Genomic DNA, 15,814 nt, shown 5'->3' on the forward strand with positions numbered 1-15,814 from the left:
ACTTTGAATAAAATATTTGTTATCATTCTCTTGAAATAAATGTGTTTTTTTCTTGAAAAAATACCGGTTTCATATGTATACACCTGGTATATATATATATATGGATATGTATATATTAGGCGCGCAACTAAGTTCCCGCTGTTTGTCAATAGATGGTTCCAGCAGTAAGTGCTGGTCGATTTTGACATATTCATAACGTCCATGAAGACATATTGGAAAGAAACTGTTTTGACACATTAGTGATTTTTTGGCGTTATATACTTTTGATTGTGTGAAAATGTCTGATTTTGTGACAAATAATCGTCATTTGCGGGAAGTGTTGCTTTTTTTCTTTCATTCGAAGAAAACGGCGGCTGAAGCGCATCGTGAGCTCCGAAAAGTTTACGGAGATGCTTCTCTAAGTGAAACAACGTGCCGTGATTGGTTCCGACGCTTCAAAGACGGTGATTTCGATGTTGACGACCATCCGCGTGAAGGAAGACCAAAAACCTTCGAAGACGCTGAATTGGAGTCATTGCTCGATGAGGATCCGTGCCAAACGCAAAAAGAGCTTGCTTCAGCATTAGGTGTTACCCGCCAAGCCATTTCCAAGTGATTGCATGCGTTGGGAATGATTCAAAAACAAGGAACTTAGGTTCCTTATGATTTGAAGCCAAGGGACGTTGAGCGTCGTTGAAATTGTTGAATGAAGAAAAGTAATATTTGGATTTTCCATTATTTTGTATGTTGTCGAAATTAGAAATTTTTGATTTTTCAAGAAAATTCATAAAGTTGTAATGATAATCGTAGAGCATTTAAAAATGAAACTTTTCTTCTCGACTTTTTTCATATCATCCGTTATTTGGCTTAAAAGGTTCATTTGCGTGTGGTTTTTTAAATTTTGTAAATAATATAACTCTGGTAATTTTTGGTTTTACGAAAAAAGTGATCAGGATAAATTGTTCAAATTTTTTAATATTATACACATCCGTGCGGGAAATTTTTTAATTAATAAAAAGTGGCCTCAAAAATATTCAAAATGCGCTCACTTTTTGAATTCTTATCCAAAATGGCTGGCTAACGAACTTGACCTTTAGCTTAGGACACTAAACGAGTGTACCAAAGGGCAATCTAATAGATTTTTTTCCAAAAGTTATTGTGGAAACGGACAGACAGAGATACAGACACATTCGTAAAAACCTGTTTTTCGGATTGAGGGGGTCTCAAAACGTGGACATTTGACAAAAACTGGGGGGAGGGCAAATTTTACACAAATCTAATACCTTCTCGGATTAGAATGTAATAATTAAAAGGCCTTACTTAAAACTACAAAATCCTTTCCCCGAACGTAAGTCTTCTCAGCTATCCGAAAAAGTCATTAAATGAAATTTCTAAATAAATTAAAAAAATAAAATGATTTTCATTACCTAAACCAGATATGGGACCTTCAGGGTGGCGATTCACCTCACGATTACAAATTCCCGGTCAAGTTTTTCAATTTTTCCGGGCAAATAAAAGTAAAATATTTATATTTACCGCAAAATGCAAACATTTATTTCGATACATGACGTTCCTTCTAACCACCCTTTAACACAACAGAGCAACAAATTGCAAAATAAAGCATGTTTAAAATAAAATTATAAATCTTTAACTGGAACCCAAAAAGATGAATTTCTAAAAAATAAAATTAATTTTCTACAAAAAAATACCCTTTTTAACAATATATATGAATTTTTCACGAGACATGAATTTTCTAATCAAAGAAGACAAATATTCAACCAAAGAGTCAAATTTTGAACTAAGAAAAAAGAATTTTCAACATAAAATAGAATAGTTCTTCTTTATCCATAATGTGTCCCCTAAGGGTTTACATGACTTCCATTCCTTACAATCTTTCTGCTTATCTCTATATTTTTTTCAATCTTATCCTTTCTATACATACAATTATTTACAACTATTTAAATAAGTCTTATATCTAGTTCCTTGTCTCTATTTCCTGCTATAGCGCAATTTATGACTTATTAATAAACGAGGGAGCGAGCGAACGAAAGCGAAAGTGCAAGCGAGAGAGAGAGAGAGCATGAGAACGCAAACGCATCTTCGTCTACTTAACTTTTACCTTACCATTACTTACAATATTTACGCTTCTAATCTAAGCGACTTCCCTTTCCTGTTTCTTTCACTTTTTTTATACCTCCATTTGCCTTTTTTCACATGCATTCTTTCATTCTCTCTCATTTGCTCCTCTAGCATCCTCCAACTCCTTCATCCATTCTTCTCCTAATCCATCCTCCCCTAGAATCTTAACCACATTCTCTTGCCAGCTTCCTTAATCTTCCATTCCTCTCCTACATCCTTCCCATACATGCTTCCATGTTTCCTCCTCACATTCACATATTCTACACTTTCTGTTCTCTTCTTTTTCCTAGTACATCCCCTCCCTTACCTCGTTTGCCAATCTGAATCATGCTATTCTGGTCTACCTTCTCTCCCCCATCCCTTTTCTAAATACTTTGGCACTCCTTCCTTTTTTATCATCTTATAACATTTATTGTATTTTAACTCGTCAATCATCCCCCATCTTTCTATTAATTGTCTTTCCCTCTACCTTTTTTTCAGTTCTTCGTAGTTTACTCCAGTCACGTCTTTTATTTCTCTATCATTAAAGAACTCCCTCCTTTCTTCTTCCCATCTCGTTAATTCTATCGCCCTCCCTCTTCTCGCTTCGACCTCCATCAAACATTTTCCCGCCAAATCCCCTCCCTTTCCCTCCCGCAGGTTCGTCTCAAATTTCCATGCCGTCTTTCCCGCTCTAATACTTAACTTATCCCTTTGCGCTTCTTCTCACACCATATATCCTGGCGTCCTCCAGTCTGCCCCTAGTGTCCACCTTATATACCTTTCTTGTAAACTCTCAATATCTTCCCTTTCTTTCCATCTCCATATCTCTGCTCCATAACCTAATACTGGCCATACCAGCGTATCTAAGTATTTTTCTAATCCTGTAATTAATCCCCCCATCCATTCTTCATCCTCGGCCATCAACACTATGTCGTCTGCGTATGTCAGTGTATATATCTTTTCCTTCCCTTTCGTAACTCCGCCCCAACCTTTTCTTTTCATTTCTTCTTCCCAGTCTGATATTAATAAATTAAATAAAAGTGGGCTCAAAGGACATCATTGTCTCACATCTCTCACCAACCAGAAACTATCCCCTACTTGCTCTCCTACCTTTACCCTGCTTTTTGTCTTTCTAAAAATTTTTGATACTCTCTTTATTAATCCCTCTCTTATCCCCTTTTCTATCATAACTTTTTCTGTTTCTCTTCGGTCTAATGAGTCAAATGCCGCCTTTTAAGTCCACGAACATTGCTATAATTGCCCCCTTTTCCCTTTTAATTATCTTATTTACTAGATAGTTCAGAACATATGTGTTGTCCATTACCCCCATTCCTTTTCTAAACCCTGCCTGATTCGGTGACTCGATCATTTTTTCTTCAACTTCTATCTTCAATCTCTCCGACAAAATAGTTACATATACTTTATACAGTGTTGGCATCAACGTCACCCCTCTATAATCTTTAACCTCCTGTCCCTTGCCTTTCTTTACTATTAGTATAACTACTCCTTCTTTCCCTAACTCTGGCCACCCCTCTCCTCTCCATACTCTATTACACATTATCCATGCCCATTCCTCTAGTTCCTCCCTTCCATATTTCCATACTTCATTTGGAATATCATCTATACCAGGTGCCTTTCCATCCTTCATTATTCCTAAAACCTTAACTATTTCCTCCCTTGAAATGTCCTCTTCCTCATCTCTTCTCTACCATATTTCCCTCCCTTCATAACTTTTCTCTCCACCTCTCCTAGCAAATCGAAAAAATATTTCTTCCATTCTATCATTTCAATATATTTGTTTGCTCTTTTTCTTCTTTTTCTTTCTCTATTTACTATCATCCATACCTCTTCTTCCGTCCTAGCCTTCTCCGCCTCTTCCTCAAACCATTTATTCTCTTCCTCTTTCTTTTGATAACACAACTCAGTATGCTCTTTCTTTTTTCCTATATTCTTCCCCATTACTTTTTTTTGTCCACTTTCTTAATTCCTTTCTAACCTCCTTTTTTTCTCTTTGCAGACCTCATTCCACCCACTTCTATTCCCCCTTTACTAACTTCATTTTTGTTTGTGAACTCTAATCCTATTTTTATTTCTCCTATCATTTTTTTCCATCTCCTCGTCCACATTTCACTCTCCCATTTTGAAATTTCTGACCTTTTCTCTAAACTGTTCTTTTCCTCCCCTTGACCAATCTCCTTTTCCTACACTTTACATTTTCTCCCCTTTTATTCATATTGCTCTTGCTTATTTTTCCCTCTAATGTCACTATTAAGGGAAAGTGATCCGAATCAATAAAATCACCTATCTCTACTTTCTTAACCTTTTCTCTTACCTCATCATCCACCAGCACATAATCAATTACCGTTCCCCTTTCACCTCCTGAGCGTCTATATTCTCCTTTCTCATCTTCTATATTTCCGTTTAAGATATACCATCCCAACTCCTCCAAGCACTTCAACAACTTTTTCCCCTCCCCATCTAGTACCATATCTTTGGATTTTCTTTCTCTCTCTTCTACCCATTTATTTCCTCCTCTATCACCTGTTCTCGCATTGAAATCCCCACCTATTATCAGCCTGCTCTCTTCTTTATTTTCTTCATTCATCTCTTTCATCGTCTCTGCTTTCTCCTGCAAATCACCGTTCACATAAACTCCCTCTACCATCCACTTCTCTCCTCCCATGATTACCTCTTCTACTATTAATCCTTCTTTTTGTTCTTTCCTGTCTTTTTGATCTTTCCCTGTTATACATTCATTTCTTACTCCCATCACCATTCCTCCGATTGCTCTGCCCTTTTTATTCTTCCTCTTTGCATTTTGCACTTGCCATTTGTAACCTCTTGGTAAACTTCCCCTTACTCTTTCCCATTCCTTTTCATCTAGCCACGTCTCCATCATTATGACTACATCCCATTGTGTCAAATGTCTCATAAACTCCCTATCCTTTCTCTCCAATTCTGGTATATTCCAGTAACAAATCTTCCATTCTTCCCTACTTTCTTTTCTCATATTTTTTTCCTTCCTACTATTTCTTATTTTCCTATCTCCTGTTCCTTCCTCTGCTAGTTTCTCTGAACCTCATTTCTTACTTTCTGTTCCCTTTCTTTATTCCAATCCCACCACACTCCGTCTATCTATATTCTCCCATACTTAAACCATATTCTCTTTCCCTTTTTTCTTTCTTCTTCCGCTATTTGCCTCAATTTATATTGCATTTTCCTTTCTCCCCATGTCAAATCATCCTGTATTCTCTCTGGAGTTCCATATAGTAACCTCTTCTTTGTTATCACCTCCCTCTTATGTTCCCATTTCTTTAATTTTACCAGTGCCATTATCTCCCCTCTTCGTACTTCTCTTCCTACATTTCGCATTTCCTCTATCTCTATCATAGCACCAATCCTTTTCAGTACTTCGCCCACCCCTTCCTTCAGCTGTTTCCCCTCTAATCATAGACCCTTTATCACTATGTTTAATTTTCTTTCTTTCCTTTCTATTCTTTGTTCTATTTTTCTCAGCCTTTCCATCTCCTTATTCCCACTTTCTCCCCCACTACAATCCCGGTTCGAGCTTTCAACTTTCTTCATCCTACCTTGCATCTCCTCTACCTTTTCATTATTATCTTCTTCCTGCTTTTCTAGCTTTTATTCTAATGACTGCATCCTCTTTTCTAATTTTTCCCTGATTTCTTCCCATTTTTTTTCCTTCTTAACTTCAGCCATTTCCCGCCTAATTTCCTTATTTAATTCCTCTCCCATTTTCTCCTGCGTTTCTTCATAAATCGCCATTACCTCTATCATCTGATGATGAATCTTCAACTGGAATAGATGAATTTTAACCAAAAAGATGAGTTTTCAACTAAAAACAATCAATTTTCAACTAAAATACTTGAATTTTTACAACGGAAAATTAATTTTCAATAAAAAAGGTGAATTGCCAACCAAATCTAAAATATTTAATTTTTAACTTCAAATAATCAATGTTCAACCAGAACTAAGTCAATTAAGTTTTAAATTTAAAAAATGAGCATTTAACCAAAAATTGAACAATAATAATTTTAATCAAAAAATGAATGTTCAACTAAAAAGAGTCATTTCTAACTAAAATTCTGAAATAATAAATACATTTACAATTTTAAAAATCCATATAATTTTCAACAAAAAAGAAATAAATTTTCAACAATACAGATCAGTTTTCGGTAAAAAATTTATTTTCATTCAAACAAAAAACAAGTTTTCAATCACATAGCTGATTTCCCAACCAAAGAAATGAATTTTAAATTAAAATAATGAAGCTTCAACCACAAAATATTAATTTTTGATAAAAGTTTAATTTTCAACCATTTAATTTTATTGCCAACCTAGAAGATAAATTTTCTACTAAAATGATAAATATTTCCCTGGAATTCTTGAATTTTTAGCCGAAGAGAACAGTGTTTAAACAAGGAGATTTCCTTTTTTTAAAATAACGCATTCTGTACATAAAAAACGATTTTTCAACAAAATATGCGATTTTTCAACGAAATAGTTGAATCTTCAATTAAAAAAGACAAATTTTCAGTTATTGTTGAATTTTGCACAAGAAAGGATCAATTTTTAACCAATAGTGTGAAAGTTAATTTTCCAATTCGAGAAATTAATTTTTAAGGAAAATGATGAATTTTATATCTACCAAAGAGATGAAATTTTAATCAGACAGATTAAGTATCTAGAGAAAAGACGACTTTTCCACAAAGTAAATAAAACTTCAAGCAAATGCTTTATTTTAAAATGAAAAATATCATTTTTCAACCAAACAGTTGAATTTTTATCGAAAAAAGATAAATTTTCAACAGAAAATAGAATAGTTGAATTTTCCGTTAAAAATCTAATTCTTAATAAAAAACGGATTTTCCGCCAAATAGTTAGATTTTCTACTAGAAAAGTTAAGTTTATAGGCAGAAACAAATATTTTCAACAAAATAGTTGTATTTTAAAAAAGTGATGAATTTGCAATTAAAATTATGAATCTTCAAACAAGAAAATTAATTTTTAACAAGATTTTAACTTTTAACGACAAGTGGTTGAATTTTTAAATTAAAAAAGTTGAATTCGCAACGAAAATTGTAACAATATTTTGTATTATTATAATTCAGAAATATTTCATCCTTGAAATACTACTTCTACTCTAAAAACTGCTTAAAGTACTTACTATTTTATAATTTGAAAGAGGGGAACTTTTAAATTGTGGTGAATTCTGACTTGGAACAGGAATTTTTGAAACTCCTTTCTTATCAATTCGAATCCACGGTGACCGTTTTATTCAAAGAAAAAAATTGCCCGTCATTTTCCAGGTTTTTCCCGATTTGCAAACATTTTTCATGGTTAATGAAATAAACAAAATCGAACTCTAGAAACAGTAAAAATTGAGCGATTACAATTTTTTTAATAAACTGAACACTTCTTAATTTTATTCTTTTGAAGCCTTTCACAATTCTTACAAAGCTTCTCAATTTTTTTCCAAATCTGCAAAAAAACTATATTTTGTTTTAAACTGGGCCATCGTGGGTTGTTTGCAACGAAGGTTCGGTATGAATAGTTGAATTTTGTTGGTATGCGAAGACATTTCGTTTAAATTATTTGAAATAATTTCAAATTTTATATTAATTTTGAATCATTTCAGAACATAAAAATATCCCTTTAACTTACTCGTATTTTTTCGAGGAATAATAGGTGTTCAATATTTATTTATGATTCTAAATTCAAAAATGTACTCACAAATTAAGTTTTAAATAGAACAATTAAAATTGTTACGTTTAAAGTTTCTTTTTGGTTTTCTTTTCTTTTAATTTTTAAATATTTGTTTTTTAATTGCTGATTTTAAATGAACAGTCAACATTCTAAATATTAGGCAATTTATCTTTTTCGTAAACAAAAATATTTTCAAATTTCAAACTGAAACGATATTTGAAATTTAATAAATTTGAATATAATAATTACAGTAAAGACCCGTTTATTTCCAGGCTTCTGAAATGAATGGGTCCTGTTTATCGCAGAATAAGGAGAAATTTTACTGGCTCCCACTACTTCATTGGAAGGCAGGCGCCTTTCAGTGAGAACAGCTGGTAGGTCTGCTCACTATCGATGTGAGCTTGCAATTGTTTCCACGCGCGCATGCTAGATAACATCGAAATACGTACTGTAATCTTCAGTTTAAAATCAACCCAGTCTCGCCTTTTCAGCTATTGGTTTACCGAGAGATGTGAAAGTAAAGAGTGGGGATAAGATATCACATGGTAAACGGGTCTCGAATATGGCAACAGACGAGCCCTGCGATAAACGGGTCCTGCAATAAACGAGTACTGTAATAATAATTAATAATTACATATGTTCATTATAAATATATTATTTTTAGGTTGAAGATAGTCTATAGTTTCAATCGGCGTGCACATATGTTTAACTACGAGACGTTCCAATGGAAACGGTTTCATTTTCAACGTTAAAATCTGGAAATTCTTAAATTTTGAACTGATTCAGAATTTTATTGTAAAATAAATTTTATTATTATTTAATTATTAATCCTTAATGTACAGATCAATGTAACAATCATTATAATGATATTCACAGTTGACCAGTCAAAAATATTTTTCATGCAAATTTGTCGATTTTAAACGCTTACAAATTAAAATTATAATAAAAAATGTTTAATTAATTATCATTATTCAAAATTATTAAAAAATGGTCAAAATCGAACTTGGACAGATTTTTCTGGTAAGATTTGTAAAATTCTCTGTCCAAAAATAAATTCACTGTCATTTCCCGGTCTCATAAAATTCCCTATTTTCCGGACCAGCAGCCGCCCTGGAATTATAATTTTTTTAGAAGTTCCTGTTCCAAGTGAACTTATATTTCTTTATGAAAACTCCGTTTCCTAGAATAAAAACGATACTTATATACTAAAATTCCTTCCGATAATCAGGATAAATAAGAAGTGAATAAAACGTGTTAAATCCATTTATTAAAAAAAAATGAGAAAGTGATTATTTCTGTATGTTTGGAATATTATTAATTCGGTTATCAAACTTGAATCAGAGAAAAAATCTCACACAGCCAAAAAGTACAAAAGGTTTTTCTTATATTGGAAAAAATGGTTTCTTTAATTAAGTATAGATAAAAATGTAAAGGGTTTTTCAATAAGAGCGCTACAAAAGTTTTTTTAAATAAAACAAAAACGGTTTTGGATATAAATAAAATTCTTTATTCATGTGAAAGTACATTCGATGCCATTATGTATGGAATTCGATTTATTTTGCATGGCCACCATGGGCACGCTTGCAGAAGTCCAGACGCTGAACCCAATCTTCGACGGTTTTCAAGCATAATTCGGCCGATACTGCTGCAATTTCACGTTCGATATTCGTACAAAGTTCATCAATCGTCGCTGGATTGTTGGCATAGACCACAGACTTGACGTAGCCCCACAGGAAATAGTCTAACGGTGTCAAATCGCACGACCGAGGCGGTCAATTGACTGGGCCATTTCGTGAGATAACACGCTCACCAAACTTGGTTTCCAATAAATCGATTGTGATATTCGCTGTGTGGCTTGTGGCGCCGTCCTGTTGAAACCACATATTGTCCAAGTCCATATCATCCAATTCGGGCCAAAAATATTCGGTTATCATTGAGCGGTAGCGATTCCCATTCACAGTAACGTGCCGGTCTTGATCATCACGGAAGAAGTACGGCCCAATGACGCCGCCGGCCCATAAACCGCACCAAACCGTAATTTTTTCGGGATGTAATTTTGACTCATGGAGTTCGTGTGGACATACGTGTGGACATACGTCGCTTCTGGTGGTCAAGCGGCTTCAGTTCTTGCGTCAATTTGATCTTGTGAGGATGTAGGCCAAGATCTTTTCGCATAATAATCCACAACGACGTCACAGATAAGCCCAACGCTTGAGAACGACGTGTGAGAGACTGATTTGGGTCTTCCTCAATTGATGCGCTAGCGCCAGCAATATTCTCGACACTACGGGCACTTCTTTGTCTCACTGGCACGGGAACATTTTTCACTGTACCTGTGGATTCAAATTTTTCCACTAGACGCTCAGTTGTTCATCTGGCAGGACGATTATGACGACCATAAATTGGACGTAGCGCTCTTAAAGTTGAGGCAAACCTTACTGAAGAGAAATGTCAAAAGAGCGGGAAAAAAAATTGCGTCGTTTGCTGTCACTATCGGTCTACTTTTGTAGCGTGCCTATTGAAAAACCCTTTATGTAATCAGATTTAAAGAATGTTACATTCTTTAAATAATATGAAAAGTTCTCTTTTGAAGGCGTTAAACTAGTCTAGAGCACGAGAATATTTTTTCTTCAAATTTGTTCGTGAAAAAATGACGGCTGCGCAGCATTGCTCCTTCGGCGCCTATTTTTAAAGGTGTCCACGGCCGAAAACCTAACTCCGGCAATTTTCGACCTGGATAAAAAAACTAAAGTTTTTTTCGATTCTATAGAACAACAGCAAGAAGAGACGTACGTAGGATTTTTTCTCGATATATTGATTTTTAGCGACATGGAGCACTTTTGAAAAAAAGTTTAAAACTTCATTAAAAAAATCGTTACAAAGTTGTTTTAAAAAAATAACTATGCAATATAAAAAAAATCCTACGCATGTCGCTGGAGAAAGCAATTTTGAATATATTTTTAAAATTTCAGATTGATCGGTGAGGATTTATTCAACTTATGTTTCTGGCCAGTTAAAAAAAGTGGTTTCGAGAAAAACGCGTTTAAAGTTTTAAGTACTCTAAAGTCACCGGCGCATACCTGAGAGGTGTTTCAGCAAGATTGAAAATTTGGTCATTTAGACATTTTTTCCGCCCTCCATCTTTTAGTATATTATTTTTAAGATCGTAAAACACCCTTTAAGCAAAAAAAAAACGATTTTCTGAAAATTCTACAGTTAGCCCCCATATTAACCCCTTAATTAATACAAAGCCGATCATTTCTCGTGTTTTCATGGTAAAATTGTTAAATTGTGTAGGTGGTTAAGTCAAGTGCATTAATTGATAGTTGCATGCGAACAAATAAATTTATTAATATTAAGTATCTTGAAGTATATTCTTAATTTCTTATTGTAATAAAAATTCGTTTGATGTCTGAAAACAACTAATAACTAATATCAACAAAAATAAGTACAGTGAAACTCTTTAATAGCAATCCCTTCTATAGCCTTCCCAAGAATTGAAGTCTCGCCGCATATAGGTGTAACAGGAGCTGCGGCTGTCACTCAAGCGAGCAGTCAGGAGTGAACAAACAAAAGCGGAGCGGGCTATAGTGAGTTGGTTCCCACCCACTGTCAGCCCCCAAAACGGCGCTATAGAGAAAAATCTAAGATCCATATACTTTAAATAAGTAAATAAATCCGTAACCTAATAAACTAAATTAAAATAAAACAATAAAGTCCTGCCATTGTAGATAAAGTAGAAAAAACTTTTCTAAATTGACCAAAATCTTTCAAACTGCTGCAATTAGAAATAAATTCCCGTTTTTTCCGGTCAATAGAATTCCCGCTTTTTCGGCCAAGTCGCCACTCTGACCTTTCTTGTACAACTGAAGATTAATTTGGAATATTTTTAAATATTGTTTAAACTCATTCATTGTGAAATAAAAAATCTGCAAAGATCTTTAATCCTAATATTATTCGAACATTGAAAACCGGCTGAAAATGATAATTGTGCAGGGAATGTTAGAAAAATTAAACCAAGTAATCTGGTAGAAAAAAACTTATTTTAATTTATAAAGAAACTCATATCTTCTTTATGGCAAATGATAAACAATATTACATCTTATGGCTCAAATATATACACATTATGATTACTTGATTTTCAATACGTAACTTTGCAAGTCTACCTCTTGCTTAAGTATCCCCGTTAACAAAAACTCAGTGGAATGGAGAGTTACAGTTTTGGGAGCTTTCGCCATGAATTTTTTGGCATTTTGCAAATCCTTTTCGTCAGAAATAACGACAGTGTTTTCTGACCACTTTGTTGGAGGACGCATAACTGCTTTTCCTCCACTTGCAAGAACCATTTCTGTAACAAAACCAATACAGAATTATTAAGAATATTGAAAATTGAATTCTTCGCTAATAAATCAAAGCATCAGATTTCTTCTGAATTTAAGGTATTTAAATTAAAATTATAAAAGGTTTGATTCATCAACTTATCAAACGTTTAATAATGTAAAATTAAAAATTAGAAGCACTTTAATGTGTGGAGGAATATTTCTTAACTACGATCTATTTGGGTGATTTAAAACTCTGTAAGAATTTAAAGTTTGTTTTCCACTACAGTTTCGATAGGGGTTTCATAAAATTTTAGTCAATTATAAGCATTTTTTGTAAAATAAACATTTGATTTTCGAATGTGCAGATGAAAAAAAACTATACTTTTTTTAAATCAGGTTTTATCCCTTTCTTTTTTCTGGACGGAAAAATGGTTAAGTTTTCTTTTTCTTCAAATACATTCAAGTTAAAAAAGTTTTTTTTTAATTATTTATTCATAAAAATAAGGGGTTTTCAGATTTTGTAGGGATATAATAAAATGTTGATTGTTTGCCATTTAAAGGGAAAATCCTCGGCTTTCTTTTCACTAAAAAAAGAAGTTTAAATTTAAACAAAGTCAAATTTATTCCTGACCTTTATTTTTACCCTTCCTCTCGGTAAAAGTGTGTAAATAGTTATAAGTGACTTTAAAATTGGACACTACTTCAAAATAAAACATTCGAAATTGTACTATTTTAAAGTAGTATACGACTAAAAAATTGTGAACTGTGCATTTTTAATTATTTTGATCTGGGGAACAACAATACTAACCTATTATACATTAAAAAATGTGTAACTTTCCTGATTAGGCATTTTAAAATTAGTAAACTTCAAGACAAATATTTTTGAATTTAAGCCTTTAAAGCTTAACAATAGTTTTAAAGCTTACAAAATTAAACTTTTAAAATTACGCTTTCAAGACAATAAGTTTAGAGTTTAAAAATGATTAATAGTTATCATACCCTATAGTATCAAATGATATTTAAAGTGATTGCATTAATTTTTTACTAAAAAAATCAGATTTCTGCACAGAAAAAAATTCACTACTGATTTTTAACCACTCAAAATTGAAGAATTTTGAGCATTGTGAAGCTCCAAAGTTTAATTATTCCAAAAAAGTTAAAAATTACATGATTTCAAATTAGTCTTTGAAAATCAATGAATCTAATCTTAAAACGTTAAAAATTAAACAATTAAAAACTTGGCTTAAAATGATAGAATTCTTAAATTAAAGCCGTTTGTGAAAAAGTCCTTTACCGAATTGTGCAATAAAAAGTATATCAATAGTCTCTAATTAATCTTAAACGTAATTAGAAAGTACGATGATTGTTGGAAAGGGATCTAAGTAATTTTTGAAATGTCTGCTGATGTTAGGGGTTAAAATATAGCTTACAATGCTATAAAACAGATTTATAAGTTGATATAATTATCATAAAAGAGTCGACAAACCTCACTCGGAAAATAAATTAACGTAAGGTTAAAATGTTTCATATTGTTTTAATTGTTCTATAATAGTTTTTATATCATAAATTTGAAGTCAAACATAGACAGAGAGAAATTATTCAGTAATAAAGACTACGGGAGAAAAAGGCATGTAGAATATGCATCATGGAAAAGGGATCTTAGCAGAAAAATGCGTTAGATCCTTTTTCCTCTTAGGTTAGGCCCCTTTTTGACAAACGGCTTCCATTACAATCTTCAAAATCCACGGAATCTGTTAAAAATGTTAATTAACTTATTTCCACAAGTGCATATGCAAAAATTCAGGCCAATAGAATATGTGATTTAGAATTCTCACCTTTAAGTTCTGATGGAGGAGGTGCACTAATATTTGGAGTCAGGACGACAGTGAATCTTTCTAGCATCTTGTTTTCCCTCGCCTTTTTAAGGCTTTCGCTTAAATTGAAGCCAAACTTGGCTTCTGCGGCTGGATCCTTTACAATATAATTTTCTAACTCTTGAACTTCGTTCTTCTTGGTGCTGTCAACAAGCCATTTCACAGAAACAATGGGAATTCCTTGCGATGCAGCTCTAAGAAACTTTAGAGTTCTCCTGACTTTGTCGGTCACTAATACTGTGAATTTGTTAACATCCTCAGTTTCACTAAGTCCTGAAAGAGTAAAAAAACAAAGCGAACTGAATTTAAATTGGAAGGAAATTTATTAATATACTAAATAGATTCAGGATGACCACTTAAGATTTAAAGATTTTTTAAAATGCAATTTATTTAAAACTTCAAGTAATCAAAACAGAATCTCCAAATTTAAGAATATAGTGCCGAAAATTTATAAATCCGAAGCGTCCAAAAATTAGACAATCTCTTGTAAAAAATGTAATTGTACAATTCCAAATTAGCCCATTAAATTTTAAAATCTTTTAATTCGTGGTCTTCAAATAAAAGAATAATTCAAATGGAACATTTGCAAAGTTGCAGCGAGAAAATAATTTATTAATATTTTACAAATACTACATGATAAATATTTATAAAATGTTATAATAATTTGTATTTGTGATGTTTCCAAGGTATAAATGGTATTTTATACTTATTCACGAAATTTCTTTTTATTCAAATTCGTATTCGTGGCTCGTTTCGGACACATACTTTTGCATCATGAACCTCATTCCAGATTGTTTAATTTAAAGCGCCCTAATTTTAAATTGGCTAGTTTAAAAATTTTAGTTGAAAAATCTTGAAAATTCAGTTTTTTCAGTATCAAAGAGTTTGAACTTAAAATTGCTCGACAATAACAGTTTTTAATTTGACATTCTCAATTTCTTAATAACTGAATTTGAAATTAATCAATTTACAAAAATTAAAATTACCAAAAATTCAATTTAAAGCGCTATCGACTTGAAATGATATAATTGATCGAGTTTCGATTTAAAATGATTCAATTTTGAACCTTATGAAATAGAAATCCTTTAACATTAAGGCCTTGATTTGTAAATTTCGCAATTTTGAGAAATTTGATTTGAAACCTCACCATGTTGTATAGAGTCATCAAAGTACCTATTGCCGTCAAAAACGGTGAATAGATGACATTTTTTTCTAAAATAGGTGACAAATAGGTGATAAATAAATATTAAATAAGACAAACAAGTTGTAATTTTTTGTAAACCGAGAGATGCCCAGAAGATTTTTTCTTTGATTAAAACGGCCACCCTGAAAATGGAGTATTTAAATTTCCACTGAGAACTAATTTTCAATTAAACAAAAATAAAAAATATTTTGTTTACAAAACCATTTCATTGTTTACAACATAGTTAAATCCTTTATCAAATTGTTGATTTTTCAAACAAAAAAGATAAATAGTCTGCATTTTTAAACCATAAAAGTTCAATTTTTAACCAAAAAATTAAGCAGATGAATTTCTACTGAGAAAAATTAATTTTCAACTAAAACAACGATAAAAACGAATTTTCTATAAAAAAATTTAATTTTATACCAAATTTTTTAATGTGCAACAAAATAGTCCTCAACCAAAATAGATAAATCTTCAACTAAGAAGTTTTCTTTTTTTTAACCAAAAAGAAATGAAATTTTTACCAAAAAGTGAATTTTCTACCAAGAAAAAATATTTAGTCAAGAATAAAAAATAATGTTAAGCAAATTGTTGAATTTTCAAAA

General features: G+C 32.3%; 1 protein-coding gene across 1 annotated transcript in view; it reads right to left on the minus strand.

The window, feature by feature from the left end:
• Nucleotides 1-11,848: 11,848 nt before the first annotated feature.
• Nucleotides 11,849-15,814, minus strand: part of LOC117181441 (muscle M-line assembly protein unc-89-like) — a 21,945-nt gene continuing 17,979 nt past the window's right edge. Inside the window, exons 7-8 of the mRNA XM_033374093.1 lie at nt 13,985-14,296; nt 11,849-12,175 (exon numbers count right to left, since the gene is read on the minus strand). Of these exons, the coding sequence (XP_033229984.1) occupies nt 11,958-12,175; nt 13,985-14,296 (530 nt within the window). The 3' untranslated portion in view covers nt 11,849-11,957. The remainder of the gene's footprint in view (nt 12,176-13,984; nt 14,297-15,814) is intronic.

The sequence above is a fragment of the Belonocnema kinseyi genome, chromosome 10 (genome assembly GCF_010883055.1).
Source record: "Belonocnema kinseyi isolate 2016_QV_RU_SX_M_011 chromosome 10, B_treatae_v1, whole genome shotgun sequence".
Taxonomy (NCBI): Eukaryota; Metazoa; Arthropoda; class Insecta; order Hymenoptera; family Cynipidae; genus Belonocnema; species Belonocnema kinseyi.